The sequence below is a fragment of the Hippopotamus amphibius genome, chromosome 2 (assembly GCF_030028045.1).
Source record: "Hippopotamus amphibius kiboko isolate mHipAmp2 chromosome 2, mHipAmp2.hap2, whole genome shotgun sequence".
Taxonomy (NCBI): domain Eukaryota; kingdom Metazoa; phylum Chordata; class Mammalia; order Artiodactyla; family Hippopotamidae; genus Hippopotamus; species Hippopotamus amphibius.
In genome coordinates, this window is record NC_080187.1 from 172,445,460 (window position 1) to 172,465,698 (window position 20,239).

The window sequence follows — 20,239 nt, forward strand, 5'->3', positions numbered from 1 at the left end:
CTGCCTTAGAGAATGAAATGCACCCTGAGAGGATTCCAGGCATCTTACTCACCTGTCTCACAACAGGCAGCTCTTTGTATCTTGAGGTGTGTGTTGGGGGTTGGGGGACAGTGCATTGTAGAGATTCTGGTCAGGAAGGGATCAGCTGGTGTGGAACATATTCCTAGCCTAAGCTGTTTCATTTCCTTTTAATTATCCTGCCCTTATGGAGACAAAATCCACCCCCCCAGGGAGAGGGAGCATCACAGAAGGCTGCAAGGTCAACTTCGTGCAGAAAGACAGAAGGCACTCCCTGGACCCCATGACGAGGCAGGTGGTCCCAGGTGTCAAGTGTTCCCCCTCTCACTTCCTCTCCCTCTACAGGAACCTTCCCAGAGCCATCTTCATCTCTATCCCACTGGTCACATTTGTGTATGTCTTTGCAAATGTCGCTTATGTCACTGCAATGTCCCCCCAGGAGCTGCTGGCATCAAATGCAGTCGCTGTGGTAAGAAATCCAACTCAGGGAGGGATAAATTAGGAGTGTGGGATTAACAGATACACACTACTATATATAAAATAGATAAACAATAAGGACCTACTGTATAGCACAAGGAACTACATTCAATATCTTGCAATAACCTATAATGGAAAAGAATGTGAATAGCTGAATCACTGTGCTGTACACCTGAAATATTGTAAATCAACTATACTTCAATATAAAAAAAAGAAAGAACGCAAACTCAGCTGCCCTCTAACCGGGAATGGTGACACAGACTTGCCCATTTAGCCCCACTCACTTTCCCCTGGTCCATGGCTTTGTGGGACTGAAAGCCCTCAGGTCCTCAGGGCAGAAGCCACACCTTCAGGTGCTCAGGAGCAATCAGACAGCCAGGTTGTGACAGGCAGCTACAATGGCAGAGCTAAGTCACTGTCACAGACACTGGATGGCCTGCAAAGCCGAAATATTTACTATATTCACTGTCAGACTCTTTACAGAAAAAGTTTGCCAACTTCTGACCTAGGGCGCTTTAAACTTTACATGGGATGATTGCGTAAAGACATGGGCTCCTCCTCAGAAAGACATCATCTTGCACAAGACTCACCATTTCTCTCTGCCTCCGTATCCTCACCTGGACAAGCTGACTCCTCCTCTCATCAGAAAAAAGCTCATGTAGTTTGTGCTCTTTGGGGAAAGAGAGCATGCAGATCCAAGGCATTGGGGTCCTTGATATCCAGGAAAGACCTGGGAGCCATGCATTTCTCTCACGTAGCTTCACCTGGGCCACAGCCCCACCCTGCCACAGTCATCACATGTCTCATCACTGAAGACTGTAAAGAAAGAAGCCCTCCACTGTCCCGTGGCAGTCTGTTCACGTGACCACTAAGCCTCGCCAGCAGGACAGTTCTTCTAAACAACCCCTCCCCTGTAATGTGCTATAATTATATATAAATATAAGAGTGCTATAAATCAAGTGTGTACTTGACTCAGGGAATGTAGAAAAAGCTAATCCCCTAGCATTTTATATCCTTTCAATACATGAAGACTAGTCTACAGCTTCACCAACTTTTCTTTCTCAGCCTATGTAGTGGTTTATTCTTATCACTCCCCCCACCCCCACAATATCTTCTGTTTCTATGAATTAGGATTTATCTCCATTTTACAGATGGGAAAACTGAGGCTCAAAAATTAAGACGTTTGCTCAAGGTCTCACAGCTCCTAAATGTTGGGCTAAGATTGAAACCCCAGCCTGCCTGACTCGCTCTCGTATAATGTACACAAGGCCTGGACTCACGCAGCTGGCTTTGGTCGTGGCCCCCCACTTCTGAGCACGTGATCTTAAGCAAGCTGCTTAACTGCTTTGTGCCTCAGTTTCCTTATCCATAAAACAAGAATAACAAATGTTAGTGGTTTATTATTATTACCACCACCACACACGGTCTCATTCATTAGTTAATCAGTCCCAAACATTACTGAATCCCCACCGTGCTGTCATCACCAAGGGGAGTGGGGGTGCAGGAGAGGCGGGGGCAGGGAAGCTGCCCTCCCTCCTCTCAAGGACTTTAGCCAGAGAGACTCAGCAGGGGTGGGTTTGGGAGGGAGCCTTCCCAGCAGTGACGCGCAGGTGGGAGGCTGTGACGCCTCCTGGTATGCTCAGCCCCTTGTTTTCTCCCCCAGACTTTTGGGGAGAAGCTCCTAGGGGTCACGGCCTGGATCATGCCCATTTCCGTCGCCTTGTCCACATTCGGAGGCGTCAACGGGTCCCTCTTCACCTCCTCCCGGTGAGTGCCGTCCAGGTCCTTCCTGGGCCAGGGGCCACTCCGCTGTGTATGTTGCTCTGTGTACATGTGCGGGGCTCGTCTCCATCAGCGGGGGTCTGTGTGGGCACCTGGGTGGCGACCTTGCAGGGGGCGATTGCTCACACAAGGGCGTGTGTGTGTGTCGGTGTGGACGTGCAGGAGGCTGTGCCGCTTGTGTGGTGACGCACGACGTGTGTGGCTTTACATGCGGTGGCAGAAGCACCATCCCACCTCATGTCCGGAGGAGCAGAGGACGGAGGAGGCCCCAGGCTGTGTGCCTGGCAGCAGGACAGGGCCTTGCCGGCAGCTGCAGAGCCCCTTTTCCACTTGCCTGGAAACAGGCTGCGCTGGCTGGAAAGGAACCCTGCTCTGAAAGGGACCAGGAGGGACCTGTGCCTGGGCCTCCGGGCTGGCCTCTCATGAACGTTCTGGGCCCAGACTGCAGGCAGACTGGGCTCAGGTCTGAGAGCCCTGAGGGTGCAGGCTCCGCCCTGTTAAACAGACAGGGGGCTCTGAGAGGCCTTTTTGTGGCCCTTCAGGAGCCTCAGGGAGGGGGTGAAGTGAGATGGGTGGGGAAGAACTGAAGGAAAGCATTTGTCCAAAGCTTTGTCCCCCACCCCAAACTCTCAGGGAGGCCCGAAACGTGAATGGGCCCAGGAGTCCCCAACCCCCTCCTCCACACATCCAGACATCTGGCCCCCTCCTTGATGTCCCTTCTTGCTGTCTCCTGAATGGGCAGTGGAGGCCGGTAGATGCTGGATGATGTCCATTGCTGAGGTTCAAAGGGTCCTCCCAGGGTTCTTTGAAAGTCCCCCTCCCCCAAGGGCACCGTCCTACTCAAAAGATACAGCAAAAGCAGTGATCCCCTGAGTTCAGCTTCTTCCAAAGCCACCAGTCACGTCAGGGAGGAGCTCCTGTGAAATGACAAGAGAGTGTCATGTTTTCAGGGCCCAGGGCAAGAAAGAGGGAGTGTGGGCATCCCCCGTACCCCAGGACCCTCTGACACTCACCCACGGCCACCTTGTGTGCGTGTTACACAGGAGCAGTGGCCGCCTGGAGGCCCCAGCCGAGGGCGAGAGGTGGAAGAGCAGTGACCCATGTGGCTCTCTGGGATCTATTGGAGGAGAGTGACTGGCTCCAGTCGCTTTAGAGTGGGGTTTGTCCCTCGGGTAGGCGGAGCAGCGGTCTGCGTGCATGTGGTCCAGCTGTGTGTGCATGCGGGAGGCGGCCCGGTGGGCTCGGCCTCGGATTCAGAGGCTCAGCTCACCCGGCAGGCCTCCTCAACTCATCTTTCCATTGCCCTCCTCCCTCTTTCCTTCCCTCCTTCTCTCTCTTACTCTTTTGTGTCTGCGGGTATGGAGAGGATGATTGTGTGCGTGTGTGTCATGCTTAATGTCACGTCTCCTCCATGGTCGGCTAGCCTGGCGAGGATTGTCCCTTGTGAACGTGACTTGCCAATGCTGTTGCACCTGCCAACGCCACTTGGTCCTGGCTGCATGTGGAGGAGGGATGTGGACTTGGGAGCCTGGTTATGTGCATGGTGAGGCCCCCAGAGCACCTGGGGCTCCACTGGGTGCATGAGGCTGCATTGCAGAGGGGCGATGTCACATGGCTGCATGAAACTAGTGACACGGGCCGAGGTAGTTGATGACGGCGACTGATGGTGTGCATATTGGGTACCTGGGACCATAATCGACCCCCATGGCTTTCAAGGAGCCGCTGCTGTTAGCTCCACTCTCCCCTATACGCAGATCACAAAGTGACAGTTCTCTTCAGACAACCCAGCGTGCTGATTCTGTGGCTTTCTGTCCCCAACACTTCATCCCCTTCCTCTCACCCGTTAGGTGCTCTACAAAATCCTAGAAAAAAGAAAAAAGTGGTCTAATTCCCACTAATATGTAAATGACTCCTAACAGCTTATAGTATTGTCTTTTTTTTCTTGGGAGAGGAAAGAGGAAGAAGGGCTGCTCCTTGTGTTAAAATTTCTCTTTTTAAAAATAATGTGTAACTATCAATATCCTGGTCACGATATCGTAGTATAGTTTTGCAATATGTTACCAATGGGAGAACTGCGTGAAGGATACGTAGGGTGGCTCTGCATTATTTCTTACAACTGCATGTGAATCTATGATTATCTCAAAATAAAATTAAAAATTTTTAACTTAAAAAATAATTTTTGGGGAATTCCATGGCAGTCCAGTCCTGGGCTTTCACTGCCCAGATTCGATCCCTAGTCGGGAAACCAAGATCCTACAAACCGCCACATGGCACGGCCAAAAAAAAAAATTTATTCTAAGTTTCCTATTTTAAAAATTTTTTTAATTTATAAAATCTAAGAAACAAAATTTAAGTTACCCATAATTCTACCACCCAGAGGTAACTGGTTGATATTTTGATGTTTTTACATGCCTGTAAATTATGCCTTAGTTAATAGGAATCATACTGTGTGGAATCATACAGTTTTCTATCTTGCTTTTTTAATTTAATGTTATATTGTGAGCACATTCTCACGCAATTTTCCTTCAAAAACATGTCTGCATAATATTCCATCTTATAGATATACCATAATTTACATAATCAAACCCTAATTTGTGGCATTTAGGATATTTCCAATCTCTTTTTATCATCATGATATCTTTGTATGCCTTTCGCTAACTCTATTCATTTCTTTAGGATGGTTTTTTGGGACTAGAATAACTAGCTTAAGGATATAAATTTTCAGGTATAATTTACACACAATAAAATACACAGATCGTAAGTGTTCAGACTGATGAGTTTTGACGATTGTAGACAACCATGTAACTACCACTCAAAACAAGATATGGAACATTTCCACATATCCCCCAATTCCTCATGTGTCCCTTCCTGATCCACCACCTATTCTCCCACAAAGGCAACTACTTCCTGACTAGGATATGCATGTTTTTAAGGCTTTCCATGTGTAGTTTAGTCCCCGTGTCTCAAAGAAACTATATCCCTTGAGGAGGGAGGAGGCACATTTTTTAAGGGATTAAGGCATTAGGCAAAGGAGACAGGCTACTCCTACAGCGCTCCAGACTCTGCGAGAGACCCACAGAGTGACAGCACAGCCATCAGTTACCCCAAGCCGCCCAGACCACACTCAGAGTCTCCACACCCCAGAATCCATCAACTTATCCACTGACTGCCTCTGGTTTGCCTGTACCTGCATTTGTGAACGTGGGTCCTTTGACTAGTGGGCTGGAAGGTGTGCATGAGAAGGCAGGTACCTGGCTGGAGGGGGGATGCTCCTGTGTGGGCAGAGATGAGCATGGATAAGGGAGCCGGGCTAGGAAGGGAGCATCCTTGGATGGTCCATGGGCCATCCCAGGCTGACCCGCTTTTCTCTCCACCAGGCTGTTCTTTGCTGGAGCCAGGGAGGGCCACCTTCCCAGTGTGTTGGCCATGATCCATGTGAAGCGCTGCACCCCAGTCCCAGCCTTGCTTTTTACAGTAAGGTTCCCTCCCTCTGCCAGCCCTACACACACCTTCCCTCTTGGTGCTGCTTTGAGCTGGGAGTGCACACTTCCCACACACACCCCTGTCACCCTTGTGCTCCTAGGTTTCTCTGGGCCTTAGGTCATCTCGCAGATAGTATATGTAGGCCTGATCAACATCAAGAGATATAGCAAGGAAAAACCCTGAGTCCTGAGATACCCTAAGGCTCCCAGGCTGGCTCATTCCACTCTCCATCCTTTGGGGTCAGATTGACGTGGCTGCTTCGAGATTCTACAGCCTCACAGAGAAACGTCTTTCTTGGCTCCCCCTGTACCTGTTACCCGCAGGGCTGCAGCGTTGGGCCTCTGTTCCTGGCTGATCGCTGGACACTCCCACCCCTCCCCATCAACCTTCCTGCCCCAGGAGGCTCTGCCAGCCTCTTGAGAAATATCACCGAAACAAATTCAGTGACTTGTTTTGGTACACCAAATAAGAAAAATCATAAAGGAAGACTGGTAAACTGAAAATGGAGACAAAGAAACTCGGGATGGGAGGGGGCGGTAAATGGAAGTGGAATTACCCCAGAGCAGAATCATTTAGAGCGAGCAAACAGAAGGAGCAAAGACTTGTTCCTGACGAGTCTTTGGGATTCTTTTGTTTCCTTCTAGATCCTGACTAAAATAGCAAAAATGACTTTGGTTCACCAGAGAAGCAGTTAGACCAGGATAGCAGAGCTCTCAGGAGTCAAGGGCATTCATTGTACAACACTAGGGGGCGTTTCAGAATATTCAGATACAGGAAGAAGGTCATCTTGATTGGCTAGTGGTGAAAGGCAGCTGGAGAAGTCTCAAGGCTTCCTGTGAGCCACAAACTTTTTTCAGTTTGAGCCAGTGGTGCAGGCCTATGACTGCAAGGCAAGTACAGTAAGAATCTGGCTTTTTCATCCCTTAAAACCTCAATTATTTTCACCATCAAATCTTATAGGAGAACCGAGCCTTCTGTTGGCTTTAACAAATTAGCAGAGGGAAAGAACGTGGTTCCAGAGAGCCACTGAGATGATTTTGAAGTTGGAAAGTGAATCCTATCAAGAAAACATCACAGGGATGTTCTGAGGGTTACATGAGTTCATATTTGTAGAATGCTAAAAGAGCCTGACACTTAGGAAGTGTTATGTAACTGTTTATGATTTTTTTTAAAAAAAAGAAAGGAAAAAAGAAAAGGAAGGAGGACAAATAAATTAGATGACTCAGCCAGGAAAAGAGGATGAGGGCAAGAATAAAGTCTTAATCTGCAGTTAATAACCTTCCCTAAGGGATCAAAAAAAAAAAAAAAAAAAGAAATTAGCTTGCGCTTCAACCAAGGAAGAAATACAAATGAGACCAGGGTACCATAGAGCCGGGTGTCATCGGTTGTTTACAGCCAGTGTCTGTTCTGATTGGTTATGGTTAGTGCCCATGCGTACCTGTGGTTAAATGTGTTGATGATCACCCCTGCAGTAAGAAGGGACTTCCTGGTGAAGAAGGTGTTAGCGATGACCTGGGTTTCTAGGAGAGGCTGTAAAGTCTCCGTTTTGAGAGACCCGCTATAGGATGATACTGTCTGCCTAGAGGCAGGAGAGCAGCCCCGACAAGTACCCAGCTCCTCCAGCCTCCCTATGCCTTTCCCATCCCTGATGAGCTTCTCCCGCTCCCCGCCAGTGCATCTCCACCCTGCTGATGCTTGTCACCAGTGACATGTACACACTCATCAACTATGTGGGCTTCATCAACTACCTCTTCTACGGCGTCACAATTGCTGGACAGATCGTTCTTCGCTGGAAGAAGCCTGACATCCCCCGCCCCATCAAGGTGCGAGAACCTCCCTCTGGGGCCCCCTCCCACTCCTCCACTGGTTCTAGCTAAGCTCAGATTTTTCCGTCACCTTGTTCTCACTGCTGACCACCGCTCATCACCTCCATGAGGGTGGGAGACCCTTTGGGAAGCAAGGGCCACGTGTGAATGGGGTCGCCATTGCCATTCTCCCCGGGGGACAGGACCAGAGCAAACTGCAGCTGGAGGAATAGGTTAGATGAAGTGATACGTCCATCATGTCATTCCTCAGTCTCCTACGGCTCTAAGTCTTTTATAAGTCAGCTGATTTTCCCTCGACCTTCTAATCCGACCACTCTCCTACTTGTCCCTCCAGGAAGCTGGCTTCATTCAATCTCTCCATCTCCTCCCAGAATGAGTTTCCTTCTCCCGTCTGCCTCTACAAATTTTAACCATTTTCCACACTCAAGGACCTCTCTTCCTTGAAGCTTCCCAGTCGACTCAGCCCTCCGTGATCCTCCCTTTTTAAACGACCATGGCCCTGCACGTAGTAGGGTGCCTGGTGAACCTCTCGATTGTACAAGAAATAACGTTGTGATAGGAACAGATGGGATTGCTCAGAACCACATATGCCAGCGTGCTACGGGTTCTCCTGCAAATTACAAGAATAGGGTATATCCCTGAGCTATTTGAAGAATCCTATTCTGGAAACACAGGGAGACTAGATGCTTCTAGGAGAGTCTGCCAGCTGAGGAATCGAGGGCTCTCAAAGTCTCCATTTTCCACTGCTACTTTCCTACCACCCTTAGAAAGCGTGCTAGAGGGAAGAGGAAGTAGAATAGCCCCATCTCCCTCCCATACGCGTACCCTCTAAGTGGAGAAGACAAGGGGGAGAAAGGCAGCTGAGTCTAGAGTCTCGAAGGAGACTCCCGCCTGTGGTCAATAAGGCGGGGTGGCGCCCATAGAGTTTGCTTCTTTCTGAAGTAAATAAGGCCCCGACTGCCTTATGCCACACTAGGTTTCCTGACTTCTTGGGTCTTGGCAGCGTTATCTTCTCAAACTGCTTGAAACAAATTGGGACTGTCCCTGGTGAGAGGGAGGGACATTTGCCACATCCTGCCCGCTGGGGGAGGGGAGCCTGACTCACCGGTCATCTCTTTCTTGCCTTTTATTCATTTCTCCTGCTCCCCTTCGCCCGAGGACCTCACAAATATATACCAATATACCAGCAAGCTCATCAACCCCCATGGGCTTCTCTGGCTGCCACGGGCACACAGCTGATGACAAGACCTTGTTTGATCCCATCTGGGAGGACAGTGAGGACTGTCCCCTGCCCAGGGCCCCCACTCCTCTAACTGTCCCACTGCCCACGTGCACCAACATCTGTTCACACAGCACTTGCTCTATCAGGGCTCGGGGTGTGGGAGCCACAGAGCTGAGTGAAACCCAGCTTTGCCCTCAAAATGCTTCCCTGTGGGTGAAGAAGAGGGAAGATGCCCTGATCCTGGGGGCCACAGGCTCCACGCAGGTAACGGTGCCTCTGATCCACAGGTCAACCTGCTGTTCCCCATCATCTACTTGCTGTTCTGGGCCTTGCTGCTGGTCTTCAGCCTGTGGTCGGAGCCCGTGGTGTGTGGCATCGGCCTGGCCATCATGCTGACCGGGGTGCCTGTCTATTTCCTGGGCGTTTACTGGCAACACAAGCCTAGGTGTTTCAATAAGTTCATTGGTGAGTTGTTGAAGAGTCTGGGTGGCTAGGGGGCCCCGTGGTCTGGAATAGAGCGGGCAGTGGTCTGGCTGGGGAGCCCCACCAGGCTCCGGGGGCTGGTCCATAGAGTCCAGGGGAAGGGATCAGGGGCAGGAAAGGGCGGGTACCTTCCAGGAGACCTCTGAGGAGAGGAGAACAGCGGAAGCGTTCCACCCAGACCTTAGGCCTGCAAGAGTGGCTATCCAGTAGGCGCTGCCCTGGGCTGGGTGGAGACCCGTGGACACCCTAGAAATGGTGGTCAGGGGGCGTGGGGCCTTTGACGAGAAGGAGCGGCCAGCAAACAGGCTGCTCAGCAACAGAGGAGGGGGTGAGGTGGAGAGGGTGTCCCCTAAAGGCACCGGCAGCTCTGCTGAGGCCAAACCCTGGGGCAGGAGAGCTGGGAAGGGCCCTGGTCTGGTGGGTCGGGTTGGTGGGATGCTCAGCACGGATCTGGTTTCTGTGTGCAGAGCTGCTGACCCTGGTGAGCCAGAAGATGTGCGTGGTTGTGTACCCCAAGGTGGAGGAGGGCTCGGGGACAGAGGAGACGGATGAGGCCACTGAGCAGCAGCAGCCCATCTGCCAGCCCACGGCCTCCAAGGACAGGGATGCGGTGGAGCCCTGAGGACCACCCTCCCTTCTCAGCTGCTTCCTTCCTCCTTCATTCCCCTTCTGCCCTCCTTCCCTGCCTTGGTCCCCCAAACACACACACACACACACACACACACACACACACACTCCCCTGCCTCTGTCAAGCAGGGGCAGGACCCGGGTGTGGGTGGTGAGAGACGATAAACAAAGATGCTGACATCTGTATGCAAAGATGCAGTCTCCTCTCGCCCCCAAGGCCTGTGTCTAGAGCACCCCCTCCACCAGGGCTGCCCATGCTGCCGCTGTTAGAGGTCCCTGGAGCTGCCAGGGGTGCCTTGCGTGGCCCTGCCTCCCAGGCCCGCACCCTCGGTCGCTTCCTCAGGAACCTGAGTTCAGGACTGCCTTCCCTCCCCATTCCTGACCCCAGGGGAGGCCTCGGCGCTACGAGAAGTGGAAGCGACAGTGAGTCACTCCGGAGGGACAGACCGAAGCAAATCTGTCCCCGTTAAAGGTCCACTGGAGAGACCCACATCCCCCTCCCTTCACCAGGGACCTAAGAAATCAGAGGTGATGCTCCCCTCTGCCCACACCTCCCACCCTCCCTCCACCCACCTCAGCCTGGGTCCTCCTGTGCAGAGTGAGGCTCCTGTCAGGATGGCGTCTCCCCACTGACCTAAGGACCCATAGGCAGCAGAATGGCCCCCTCCCCCTCATGCCAGCCAGGGCTGTGGAACAGATGGGGAAAGGCTCAGATTGCAGAAACCCAGCCCCAGCCCTGCCCCTGCCCCTGCCCCTGCATCCTCTCCCCAACTCGGTGCCAAAGCTTCCTGAAGCCAGAAGGCTGCTTATTTTCAACATAGTGGACATTTCTCTCCTAATGACAAAGCAGCTCTGCTCCTCCTCCCCCCCACCCCCATGGGAAGGAGCCCCCTCCCCTGTTACCCCCGCAGAGAAGCCCCAACACAGCCCCGGGCAGCCAGCACTCTTGGCACCCCCACCTGGCCCTTTTCCTCCTCTCTGGACCTTGGCTTCTGGACCAGTGGGTATGAAGGCTCCCCAAGCCCTTCATGCCTGAAAGTCGAGCCAAATCAGCCTCAAGTCACCTCTCATCCAAGAACTGGACCTAAAAATACCCCCTTATTTCCAATCCTCTGGTCAGACCGGGTAGGAAAAGCCTTCCCAAGAGGGAAGGCTGTTTCCCATCTCCCCAGAGGTGCCCATCCCATCACTTCGGAGACTTGGGAGAAAGTGTATTCTGAAGGCCAGTTCCTCCTCAACTCAGATAACCCCTCCCTCCTTTCTGCTCCCACCACTGTCCTGTCTGGACAGCCTCCAGGACAGAATGAGAGGGCAGTAGCAGAAGGTGCACACTTTGGAGGCCCTCGGAAAAGCCCATTCATTCTCTGTGGTTTGTGGACTTGTGGCCGTCCCGTCCTGCAGGCAGAGGTTGCCATTCCCCGTGCTCCAGAGAAGGTGCTGGTGTTTGCCCTGGGCCCTTGCAGCCTTCTTGCCGTACCTATTGTGCTTAGGACTGGGATCCTTTTATCCCAAGCAGGAGTCCCCCCTCCCCCCAACTCCCCATCCTGTCAGCTGAAACTGGAATACCTGGGGAGCCCTCCCGGCCCACTATGGTCTCCCAGCTTCCCACCCGGCCTGCCTGAGCCTGCGTTAGTGAGATGCAGTTTAGTCCGGGTTGTGGTCCCTTCAGAGTGGACTCCAGGCAGACTGGGGCTGGCCCCTGGAGGGTCAGGGGACCATCCTCTTGTTCCTTCTTCTTATTCCTCCAACCTCTTTCAATTATTGGGTTTTTTTTTTGTAAAGTGGATGCCTTACTTTTTGGATAAATATTTTTGAAGCTGGCATTTCTATTTCTTTTGGATTTTTAAGGTTTTGTTTTGTTTTGTTTTGTTTTTCCGGGAGGGTTTTAGTTATACCTGGATAATAATTTTCTGACTTGGAGCTGGTTTAGGTTTTAGAGTTTTGTTTTGTGAGGGATTTTTTGTGTTTTTTTCTGTTGATGTAATAAAATTTTAAATGGAAATGAAGTTGGTGGTGGTGATGATTCAGTGACCTTCCAAGACAGAGTCGCCAGGCACTTCCTGTCTCTGTCTGGAGGGAGGGCTTTGGTTGCCAGGTCCCTTCCAGGACAGCATTCCTGAAGGCCCTCGTGCTCCACAGATTCGAGCTGTCCCAGGGCCCGGTGCCAGCATGTTCCAACAGCTCCCTCTCATTTTGAACCGAAAACTTTCTCATTGCTCCTGTGACGTCACGGGTGTCATTAAGTTCCTGCCTAGGTATTGTGCTGAGAGCCTGCCAACTGCCTGCAAAGAACCTCATCCCTGCCCAGGGTGGGAACATGGGCGACAGAGAGACAGCACCAAGCTGCGTGGAGGGAGGCGAAGGCAGGGGTGGTCCCCCAAGGCCCCGTCAGCAAAGGGACGGGCATCAGGAAGGGACAGGCTGAGCCTGTGAAGCAGGGAGAGGGGCGCTTAGCAGAGCACCCAGCTGGATGCCGGGGGCTTGCTGGGAGGCGCTGGGAGTGAGGTGCGGTCCACTCAGCTGTCCAAGGGGAAGGCTAGGAGGGCTGAGGGATCAGGAAAGAGGAGGAAGCAGCAAAGGTAAGGACAAGCACCTCCTGGCACTCTGGGCTAATCGCTGAAGGAAGTTGACAGGATTAGATCCAGTCCTTGCTTGGAGTCCCTCCTTTGTGGGCAGCCCTCCCAGCTGCCTGTCCTAAGACAGCATCATTCCAGAGCCAGCACGGCTGACACACTGGGGAGGCGGCAGGGGCCGAGGGGGTGGTGTTAAGACATCACCCTTCACCATCTGGGACACTGAGGACACTGGCAGGCCAGGATGCCTCCACTCCCCGTCCCAGCCTGGCCCCAGCACGCCTGTTTTGTAGCTGGCGTTCTAGACGGAGGCTGGAGGCTTGCCATTCACAGGGGCACAGACTCTTGGCTCTGAGACCCAGCTCAGTCACCAAACAGCTGTGTGTCCTTGGGCAAGTCACGTAACCTATTTAGCAATTTTAGAGGGATGAAAAAAGGTTGAATCTAATCACAAAGGGTTCCTTAATCTCCCAGGCCATGGCTGTCCCAAAAGAGTGAGGGCAAACTACGCAGAGGCCAGCCTTATGCAAGAGGACCTTCTCCAAGCCTCACATCCAGCCTTGGGGACCCCCCCAGTTCCCAACACACACTTCTCCTTTCCCCAGGCTGCCTGAGGCTTCCTCAGGTCACCCCATGCCAGCAAGTGCAGCCCTCCCCAACCCCTCTCAGTCCCTGGAGACACCTGTCCCTGGGGGCCCCTCTCTTTTGTAAGGTGACACTTGCTGATCTTTTCAACCTGCTCAAAAGGGCAAATGTGGGTCCCGTCCTAGGCAACATGCATTTATTTTTAACCTGGGCCTTTACGCTGTCCTAGCCCTGTAAGTCGCTTTAATGCGGGGAATTTCAGACGCTCTGACCTTAGGGAATTTGGGAGCCTTTGGAGGTCACTGAAATCACAGCTGCTTATGCATTCATTTATTCATGTAGTCAGCCAATAAATATTTCTCTAACCATTGTATCCAGGGTTTTGCTATACGGTGTGGGAATAGCAAACTTCTCCTTGAATTTTCCAAGTCAGCACAGGTTTCAAATATTTTGTTTCATTGTCTCCATAAGAACATTCATATATGTCGACCCACCTGTCCTTAATTTTAGTTCAGGCAATGTGGTCACCCTAGCTGAAGAGGTATCTGACCTACCTTTAAGGAGCAAACAGTCTTCAGGGGAAAGAAGACACGAATGCACACGGCCCACGTGTGTGCACATCACGGCATCACTGCCCACGCTTCTGCGGGAGGGCTGGACCGGCCAGATCCCCAGAGCCTGCGCAGTGCCTGGGACCTACATGCTCAAAAATGCCTGTCCATCTGAGGCTTCAGACACGACTGCAGATAGAGCCTGGCTTAGGAGACACAGATAAACCCCGCAGAGGGCGGTCAGAGCAGGGCCGGAAGGAGACGGACCGGCTGAGACCAGTTGCTTTCCACACATTATCTTATTCAAAGTCTAATTAAACAACAGACAAAGTAGGCATTACTACTGCCATTTTACAAGTGAGATTAAGTAACTCACCGAAGGTCACCGAGTGGTAGGTGCTGGAGGGAGATGTGAGCCCGTCCTCTCTGACATGCTCCCCACCTCTCCGTTGGAAAGACTTGGTGAAGGAGGTGGTGTTTGAACTGAGGCCCGTTACAAAGTCATTGAGACACTGCAGGTGCATTGTTTCAGTTCATGCACACAGGTAGCAACTGCAGCCCCAGGGAGAAAATGATCCTGCTGACCAGGTGACCCGGGAGGGCTCCTATCTGCTCCTGAGCAGCTCGGCAGAACCCGACTCCCCCAGCCCTGGGCGCCCACTGCCCTCCCCACCCCCTTCCCATCCAGCGCCCCCTCCTCCCCTGCCCAGACGTCCAGAGCCCCGGTTACTGGGAAACATGGCAACGTCAGCCCGGGGAGGTGAGGGGCCGAGATTACTTATCTCCCCCACCGCCGGGCTCCCGAGCTTTCTCATTTCCTGCCGGCCTATTTGCACACCTCCCGGCTTCCTCCAGTGCCAGCTCGCCCGCTACTGACGCAGTCTCCCCCTCCCCCAGGGTGCCCGATTGAGGGCGAGGAAGGCTCTCTGAGTCACCCAGCTCCCCCTTTCCCTATCCCTTCTTCCCAGGGAGGTGGGGGGCGGGGGTGTTAAAAAGTAGACCCTGCCCTTCCCCCCACCCAGGTCATCGCAGCATCCTAGCACGACCTTGGGTGACTCAGCCTCTCAGCCTCGTTTTCCTCCTTTATAAGGCAAGGATAAAAATACCGTGTGTCTTGCTTACTTTCCTATTTAATTCACAGGGAAATGGTCTGCAAAGAAAAGTGTATGTTTCAGTGATTGAGAAAGCATAACACTGGAAAATGCAAGGCCTTAACCCTCATCACTATTTCATCCTCAGGGAGTGGACAGAACTCCTCCTCACTGAGTCAAGGGCCTGGCCCTGGTCCTCTCCGCCTGCCCACTCTCCCTGTAACTGCACTGCAAGCCCCCTTCTCGGCCATGTTTCCTCTTTCTCCTTCCGGGCGTCCTGCCCTTGCCAGGGCTGTGGGAGGCTGCCCTCTGCCGTTGGCCTGATTCCTGACCACAACAGCCCCTCGAGTCCTGGCTTTTGGACCAATACTACCACCTGGTGGTTAACGGAGGCACTGCTGCCACCCTGAAGCCGCTCAGCTCTGGTACCTGTTGGCCACAGGGTCCTGTGAAATGGAGAGAAGGCAGCAATCGCCCGATCTGGGACCTGAGATCTGTCTCCTGGGTGCAAGCACATCTCCTCAGGCCAGGTTAGGACTTTCGGAGCTAGTACCTCAAGCTGTGCATAGAAAGGTGTGGGGGGGGGAGGGGGGATGCTAACCAGGTGTAATTGCCTGATTTGCAGGCAGCCCTGTCTTTGTCTGCATACCTTATTTTAGTGTTCAGTGCTGTACACAGCCCCCCTGAATGTGCACCACTGAAGCCTGGCCCTCGTAGTACCCAACTTACAAAATTTTCTGGCCTCCACAGGGCATTCACAGCATTTGTATCCTTTCCTTTTCACTGTACCTATAGTCCGTTTTGCAGATGAAATGCGACAGGTAAAAGCAGGGCCGTAGTCCGGTGCCTCTGACAGGAGGGAGTGGGGAGTTCCCAGAGGAAAGAGAAAAGGGAAGGGAGAGGGGGCCCAGTCTGAGGCTAGAAATGCGGAGAGCAAGCTATGGGCTTCTCCTGGAGACCCTGAAACAGAGCCCCAGGAAGAGGTGATGACAAAACAGAAGGCCTCTCAAGCCTCACAAGAGGAAGTGGACCCAAGAGACACGCATCGAGGTCAGAGAACGGCCATGCAGAAGGAAAAAGAGCAAACCGAGCTGCAGCAAGCGCCTGAGCCCTGCAGCCCGGGCACAGGAAACGGGCAGAGCCCTCAGGACCCGAGCGGGGCAGAGCGCCAGCCCCAGGCTCTGGCAGTGCAGGCCAGGCGCTGGAGCCACCAAAGGAGTGCAGCTGTCAGTTCCTGGGGCTGCCGGGGTCTGGGGCACGGGGCCCAAGCCCTGACCAGGCACCTCAGCCAAGCCTGGGCAGTTAGGGACGGTCCCAGGCTGCTAGAGCCAGCCCGGGCTGGAAACACGTTAGGGCTTGGGCTATTGCACAGACCCCATGCAAAAACCAAGCAAAAGAGCTTGCTCTGCACCACGAGACAGGCCCTAGTGTATGGCTTGGTCCCAGACTTATCACTACTTCCTAAACCCCTCAAACAACACCCCCTGGCCTGCGCCCAGGAGAGCGGCTCGGAGAGGTGGGGCTACGAAAGGAACTGAGCGGCCCTGGGGGAAGGTGGAGCCCAACACTGCGGGGGGACTGCGAGGGAGGCGTGTCCAGGGAGGAGCTCAGATCAGGCTGGGGGTCAGCGCTGGAAGAGGGTTTTCTCTCTTCCTTCTGACTGGGCACTCATTCTGCACAGGACTTTTTGGAAGTCAGAGGGAGGAGGACACTCAGAGTGAGGTGTTGCCCTCAACGAGGATTCTGGAATCCCACGGACTCGACGGGGAGGGAGAGGCATTCCCAGAAGCGTCAGCTCCTGGGCATCTCAGAACCCTGGCTTGGAGCCTGAACAGAGTACCCCCAACTGCTACATAGGCCAGGGGCCCCATTTCTTGAAAGCCTGCATCCCTCCCTCTGGGGTGCGCCCTGCCCCTCCCTGAGTCACCCCAGGGAGAGAGGGGAAAAAAGGGAAGAGAAAAGAGGCATTGACTACAGAGGAAGGAAAAGGAAACAGCAGAGGAGGGAGGAGAGAGGCCACACGGGAGTGGGTGACAGCGGAGATCGGAGAGGGCAGATCGAGGGCAGATCTAGGGCAGGGGGAGACAGCAAGCCGAGCATCCCAAAGGGTGCCCCAAGAGCAGGGCGGCCAGGGGCGGGGAGCCGAGGGGGCGGGCCGGCCATGTCCCACGGGACCTACTACGAGTGCGAGCCCCGGGCTGGCCAGCAGCCACTCGAGTTCTCGGGGGCCCGAGCAGGGCCCGGGGAGCTGGGGGACATGTGTGAGCAGGAGGCGTCCATCGACCTGTCTGCCTACATCGAGTCTGGGGAGGAACAGCTCCTCTCTGACCTCTTCGCTGTGAAGCCGGCACCTGAGGCCCGAGGCCTTAAGGGCCCCGGAACGCCCGCCTTCCCCCACTACCTGCAGCCTGACCCGAGGCCCTTCGCCTACCCCCCACACACCTTCGGCCCCGACAGGAAGGCCTTGGGGCCTGGCATCTACAGCAGCCCAGGCAGCTACGACCCCAGGGCCGTGGCCGTGAAGGAGGAGCCTCGGGGGCCCGAGGGCAGCCGGGGGGCCAGCCGCAGCGGCTACAACCCTCTGCAGTACCAAGTGGCGCACTGCGGGCAGACGGCCATGCACCTGCCCCCGGCCCTGGCGGCACCCAGCCAGCCCCTGCGTGTCCTCAAGGTAAGAGCCGCTCAGTTCTCCTCCCTGCCACCCGGAGGCTGGAGGGAGGCCCCTGTGGTTGGGGTCTCTGTGTGGTGTTGCTCTGTGAAATCGACCCACCCCAAGCCCTCTCCGCTCGCCACCCAGTCAGGACCCTTCTCGGCTTCTCTGTGAGTTCACTCCCACCCAGATCGCCACTGTGTGGCTGGAACCAACGTGTCCTGCAGTCCCTGTGACCGGCCCTGACCTCAGGCCCCACTCCCCAGCTTCTCTACTACCCACCAGCCGCCTCCTCTCATTTCTGTGTCGCCTCCTGCTTCTAGAAGAGGAAATGCCTGCTGAGGATAGAACTGGAGACTCAAGATAGATGGAAGGAAAGTGTCCTCAGAGAGTGTGGGGACACGAAAGGGCGTTTGGGTCAGAGCAGCGGACCCCGTGCCTCTGGCAGGGCAGTGGCTCTTCTGACTGGGGGCCCGGAGCCGGCTCTGAAGCCCGCATCCCTCTGACGCCCCAAGTGTGCTCTGACTGCTGGGATGCCTGGCCCGCCTCTGCTCTGCTTTCCCAAAGCCCTCACTCCTGTCCCCCCCGTGGCTTCCCCTCCAGGCCCCTCTGGCGGCTGCCGCGCAGCCCTGCAGCCCCCTCCTCAAGGCGCCCTCCCCGGCGGGCCCCTCACACAAGGGCAAGAAGGCCGTGAACAAAGACAGCCTGGAGTACCGTCTGCGGCGGGAGCGGAACAACATCGCGGTGCGCAAGAGCCGGGACAAGGCCAAGAGGCGCATCCTGGAGACCCAGCAGAAGGTGCTGGAGTACATGGCCGAGAACGAGCGTCTGCGCAGCCGCGTGGAGCAGCTGAGCCAGGAGCTGGACACCCTGCGCAACCTCTTCCGCCAGATCCCCGAGGCTGCCAACCTCATCAAGGGTGTGGGGGGCTGCAGCTGAGCCCGCCTGGCAGACTGTGGGCGCCAGCCCCCCGGGCTCCGCCTGACCCTGGGGACCCCCACCCCGCTGGGGCCCTGGAGCCCCTCACAGGCCCAGTCGGAGACAAAGACCGTGGACAAATGGCAGCGGGTGGCAAGGAGCAGGGCAGGCCCCGTGCAACGGTTCTGTGGTGGAATAAAAGTGCACTGTGAGTCGGTGCTGGGCGTGTGCGTGTGCGTGTGTGTGTGTGTGACGGGGGATTCCAAGGGCAGGGAATGCACGAGGCTCGGGCTGCACACCTCTCGATTCCAGGCCTTAACATTCAGGAAATTCGGCAGACAAGCTGCCCGCAGCTCTCCTACAGCACACCACACAGCCAGGCCCGTGTCTGTCCCTCTGGCCTTCTCTCCCCGACCTGGCCCACGCTGCCCCCACCCCAGAGGACCTGGACACTCCCCTGGCAGAGTTCTGTGGTTCGCAGGGAGATCCCAGCACCCCCGGTCCCTCCTGCCCAGGCCTGCTGACCCCAGCCCGGCTCTCTCTCACCTTCAGGGGTAGGTCTGGGGGTTCCTGCCCCAGGAGATCACGGCAACATTCCAGATGGCTCTGATGTATTTATGGTCCCTTCGCTCTCGATCTGCGACTCAATCCCTTCTCCCCAGTTTCCAAACTTCAGTCTACCAGACCGACAGAGCCCCATGCCTCCAAGCCACCCGCTGCCACCTGCCTCTCTCATTCCCTGGGGCTTGGGTTCCCTAAAGAAGATGAGTGTGCTTGGGGAACGAATTTGTTGGGAAAGGCCTTGAGACCTGTTCGTACATGAGAAGATCGATGATAAGGAGGGTGACAACCCACCTGTGCCGTGAAACGCCGCGTGGGAAGCAGGGTTTTTTTCCTAGAACTCTAGCCTGAGAGGCATAATAGGGCAGCGCTTGACGGCCTCGGTTTGAATTTCCCTCTGCTACTTGCTAGCTGTGTGACCTCATGCCAGTTACGTCTCTCTGTGCCTCAGTTTCCTCACCTGCAAAATGGGAGGAGTGGTAACGCTGCACGTGCATAGATAAACAAGGCCTGGCACACGGTGAGGACGAATACTGGTTATCACTCCCTTTTGCTAGAACCGAAAGGACCTGAGAGATCTCATCGACACTTCTCATTTTGCAGGTGAGGAAACTGAGGCCTCAGAGAGGGAAGGGACTTACCCAGAGTCACGTGATGGGTTAGAGGCAGAACCAAAATTAACTCCATAAAATCACAGATCTCAAGGGGGCTGGAAGAGACCTCAAGAGATCATCTGGTAGGCTTTGCCCTCAGACAACAAGATAGTGGGAGCCACATTTGATAGATAAAGCCGCTGAGGGCCGAGGGGATGAGAGACATTCTCCGGAAGCGCGCCCAGGCCCTCTGCTGTCTCCACACACGCACCTGTCTCTCTACGTCGCACTCACACCCTCCCCTTGGAGGCATGTGGAACAGCGCGGGGCACACGGATCCCATTCACTCAGTAATCAGGGATTTCCCGCCCGCCTCAGAGACACGAGGCATGATACAGGCTGGTTACCGTCTCTCCTGGGCCACCGATGACTTCTAGGCCACTGCTGAGGAAGCAGTGTTAGACATCAAGGAGTAACCCTCTGAGAGGGAGAGAGACGGGGTCTGGATCCTCCCAGTCCTCTCCCTCTCCTCTCTCTCCCCCCACCTCCACATGCCCCGTGTCAGAGCCTTCCCACGTTGCGGACATCCGGGTGCACCACGCCTGCCTCACCCAGGGCTCAGTCTCTTTCCTGCCTTTGCCCCTGTGTCTCTCAGGCACCGTGTCCCCTACATCTGCGCCCTAGATCCCCCTGCCCCAGGTCCAGTTTGGGCAGACAGATCTGAAGCTCGCTAGATGGTTTATTCTACCTGAGTTGGGAAGAAGGAGGCGGCCGTCTCTGTGGATGCCTGGGAGAATCC

At 54.6% G+C, this 20,239-nt stretch overlaps 2 protein-coding genes and 1 long non-coding RNA gene across 7 annotated transcripts in view; 2 read left to right on the plus strand and 1 right to left on the minus strand.

The window, feature by feature from the left end:
• Nucleotides 1-9,928, plus strand: part of SLC7A8 (solute carrier family 7 member 8) — a 48,136-nt gene extending 38,208 nt beyond the window's left edge. For all 5 annotated transcript variants that reach the window (XM_057723112.1, XM_057723113.1, XM_057723117.1 and 2 more), the window contains 6 exons: nucleotides 364-487; nucleotides 2,159-2,262; nucleotides 5,655-5,751; nucleotides 7,434-7,583; nucleotides 9,096-9,273; nucleotides 9,759-9,928. In XM_057723112.1, the coding sequence (XP_057579095.1) occupies nucleotides 364-487; nucleotides 2,159-2,262; nucleotides 5,655-5,751; nucleotides 7,434-7,583; nucleotides 9,096-9,273; nucleotides 9,759-9,913 (808 nt within the window). In that variant the 3' untranslated portion in view covers nucleotides 9,914-9,928. The remainder of the gene's footprint in view (nucleotides 1-363; nucleotides 488-2,158; nucleotides 2,263-5,654; nucleotides 5,752-7,433; nucleotides 7,584-9,095; nucleotides 9,274-9,758) is intronic.
• LOC130845621 (uncharacterized) lies at nucleotides 3,160-4,084 on the minus strand. Its single transcript, XR_009051430.1, has 3 exons — nucleotides 3,961-4,084; nucleotides 3,291-3,394; nucleotides 3,160-3,194 (listed from the first exon to the last, which is right to left on the minus strand). It is a non-coding gene; the product is annotated as an uncharacterized LOC130845621 (long non-coding RNA).
• Nucleotides 9,929-16,879: 6,951 nt separating the features above from the next.
• Nucleotides 16,880-18,307, plus strand: CEBPE (CCAAT enhancer binding protein epsilon). The gene is made up of 2 exons (XM_057724690.1): nucleotides 16,880-17,389; nucleotides 17,972-18,307. The coding sequence occupies exons 1-2, from the start codon at nucleotides 16,880-16,882 to the stop codon at nucleotides 18,305-18,307; spliced, it is 846 nt and encodes a 281-aa protein (XP_057580673.1).
• Nucleotides 18,308-20,239: the final 1,932 nt, after the last annotated feature.

Coding starts and splice junctions, on each gene's coding strand:
- CEBPE (XM_057724690.1), top strand. CDS start 16,880: ATGTCCCACGGGACCTACTACGAGTGCGAGCCCCGGGCTGGCCAGCAG. Junction 17,390..17,971: donor AGCCCCTGCGTGTCCTCAAG/GTAAGAGCCGCT, acceptor CTTCCCCTCCAG/GCCCCTCTGGCGGCTGCCGC.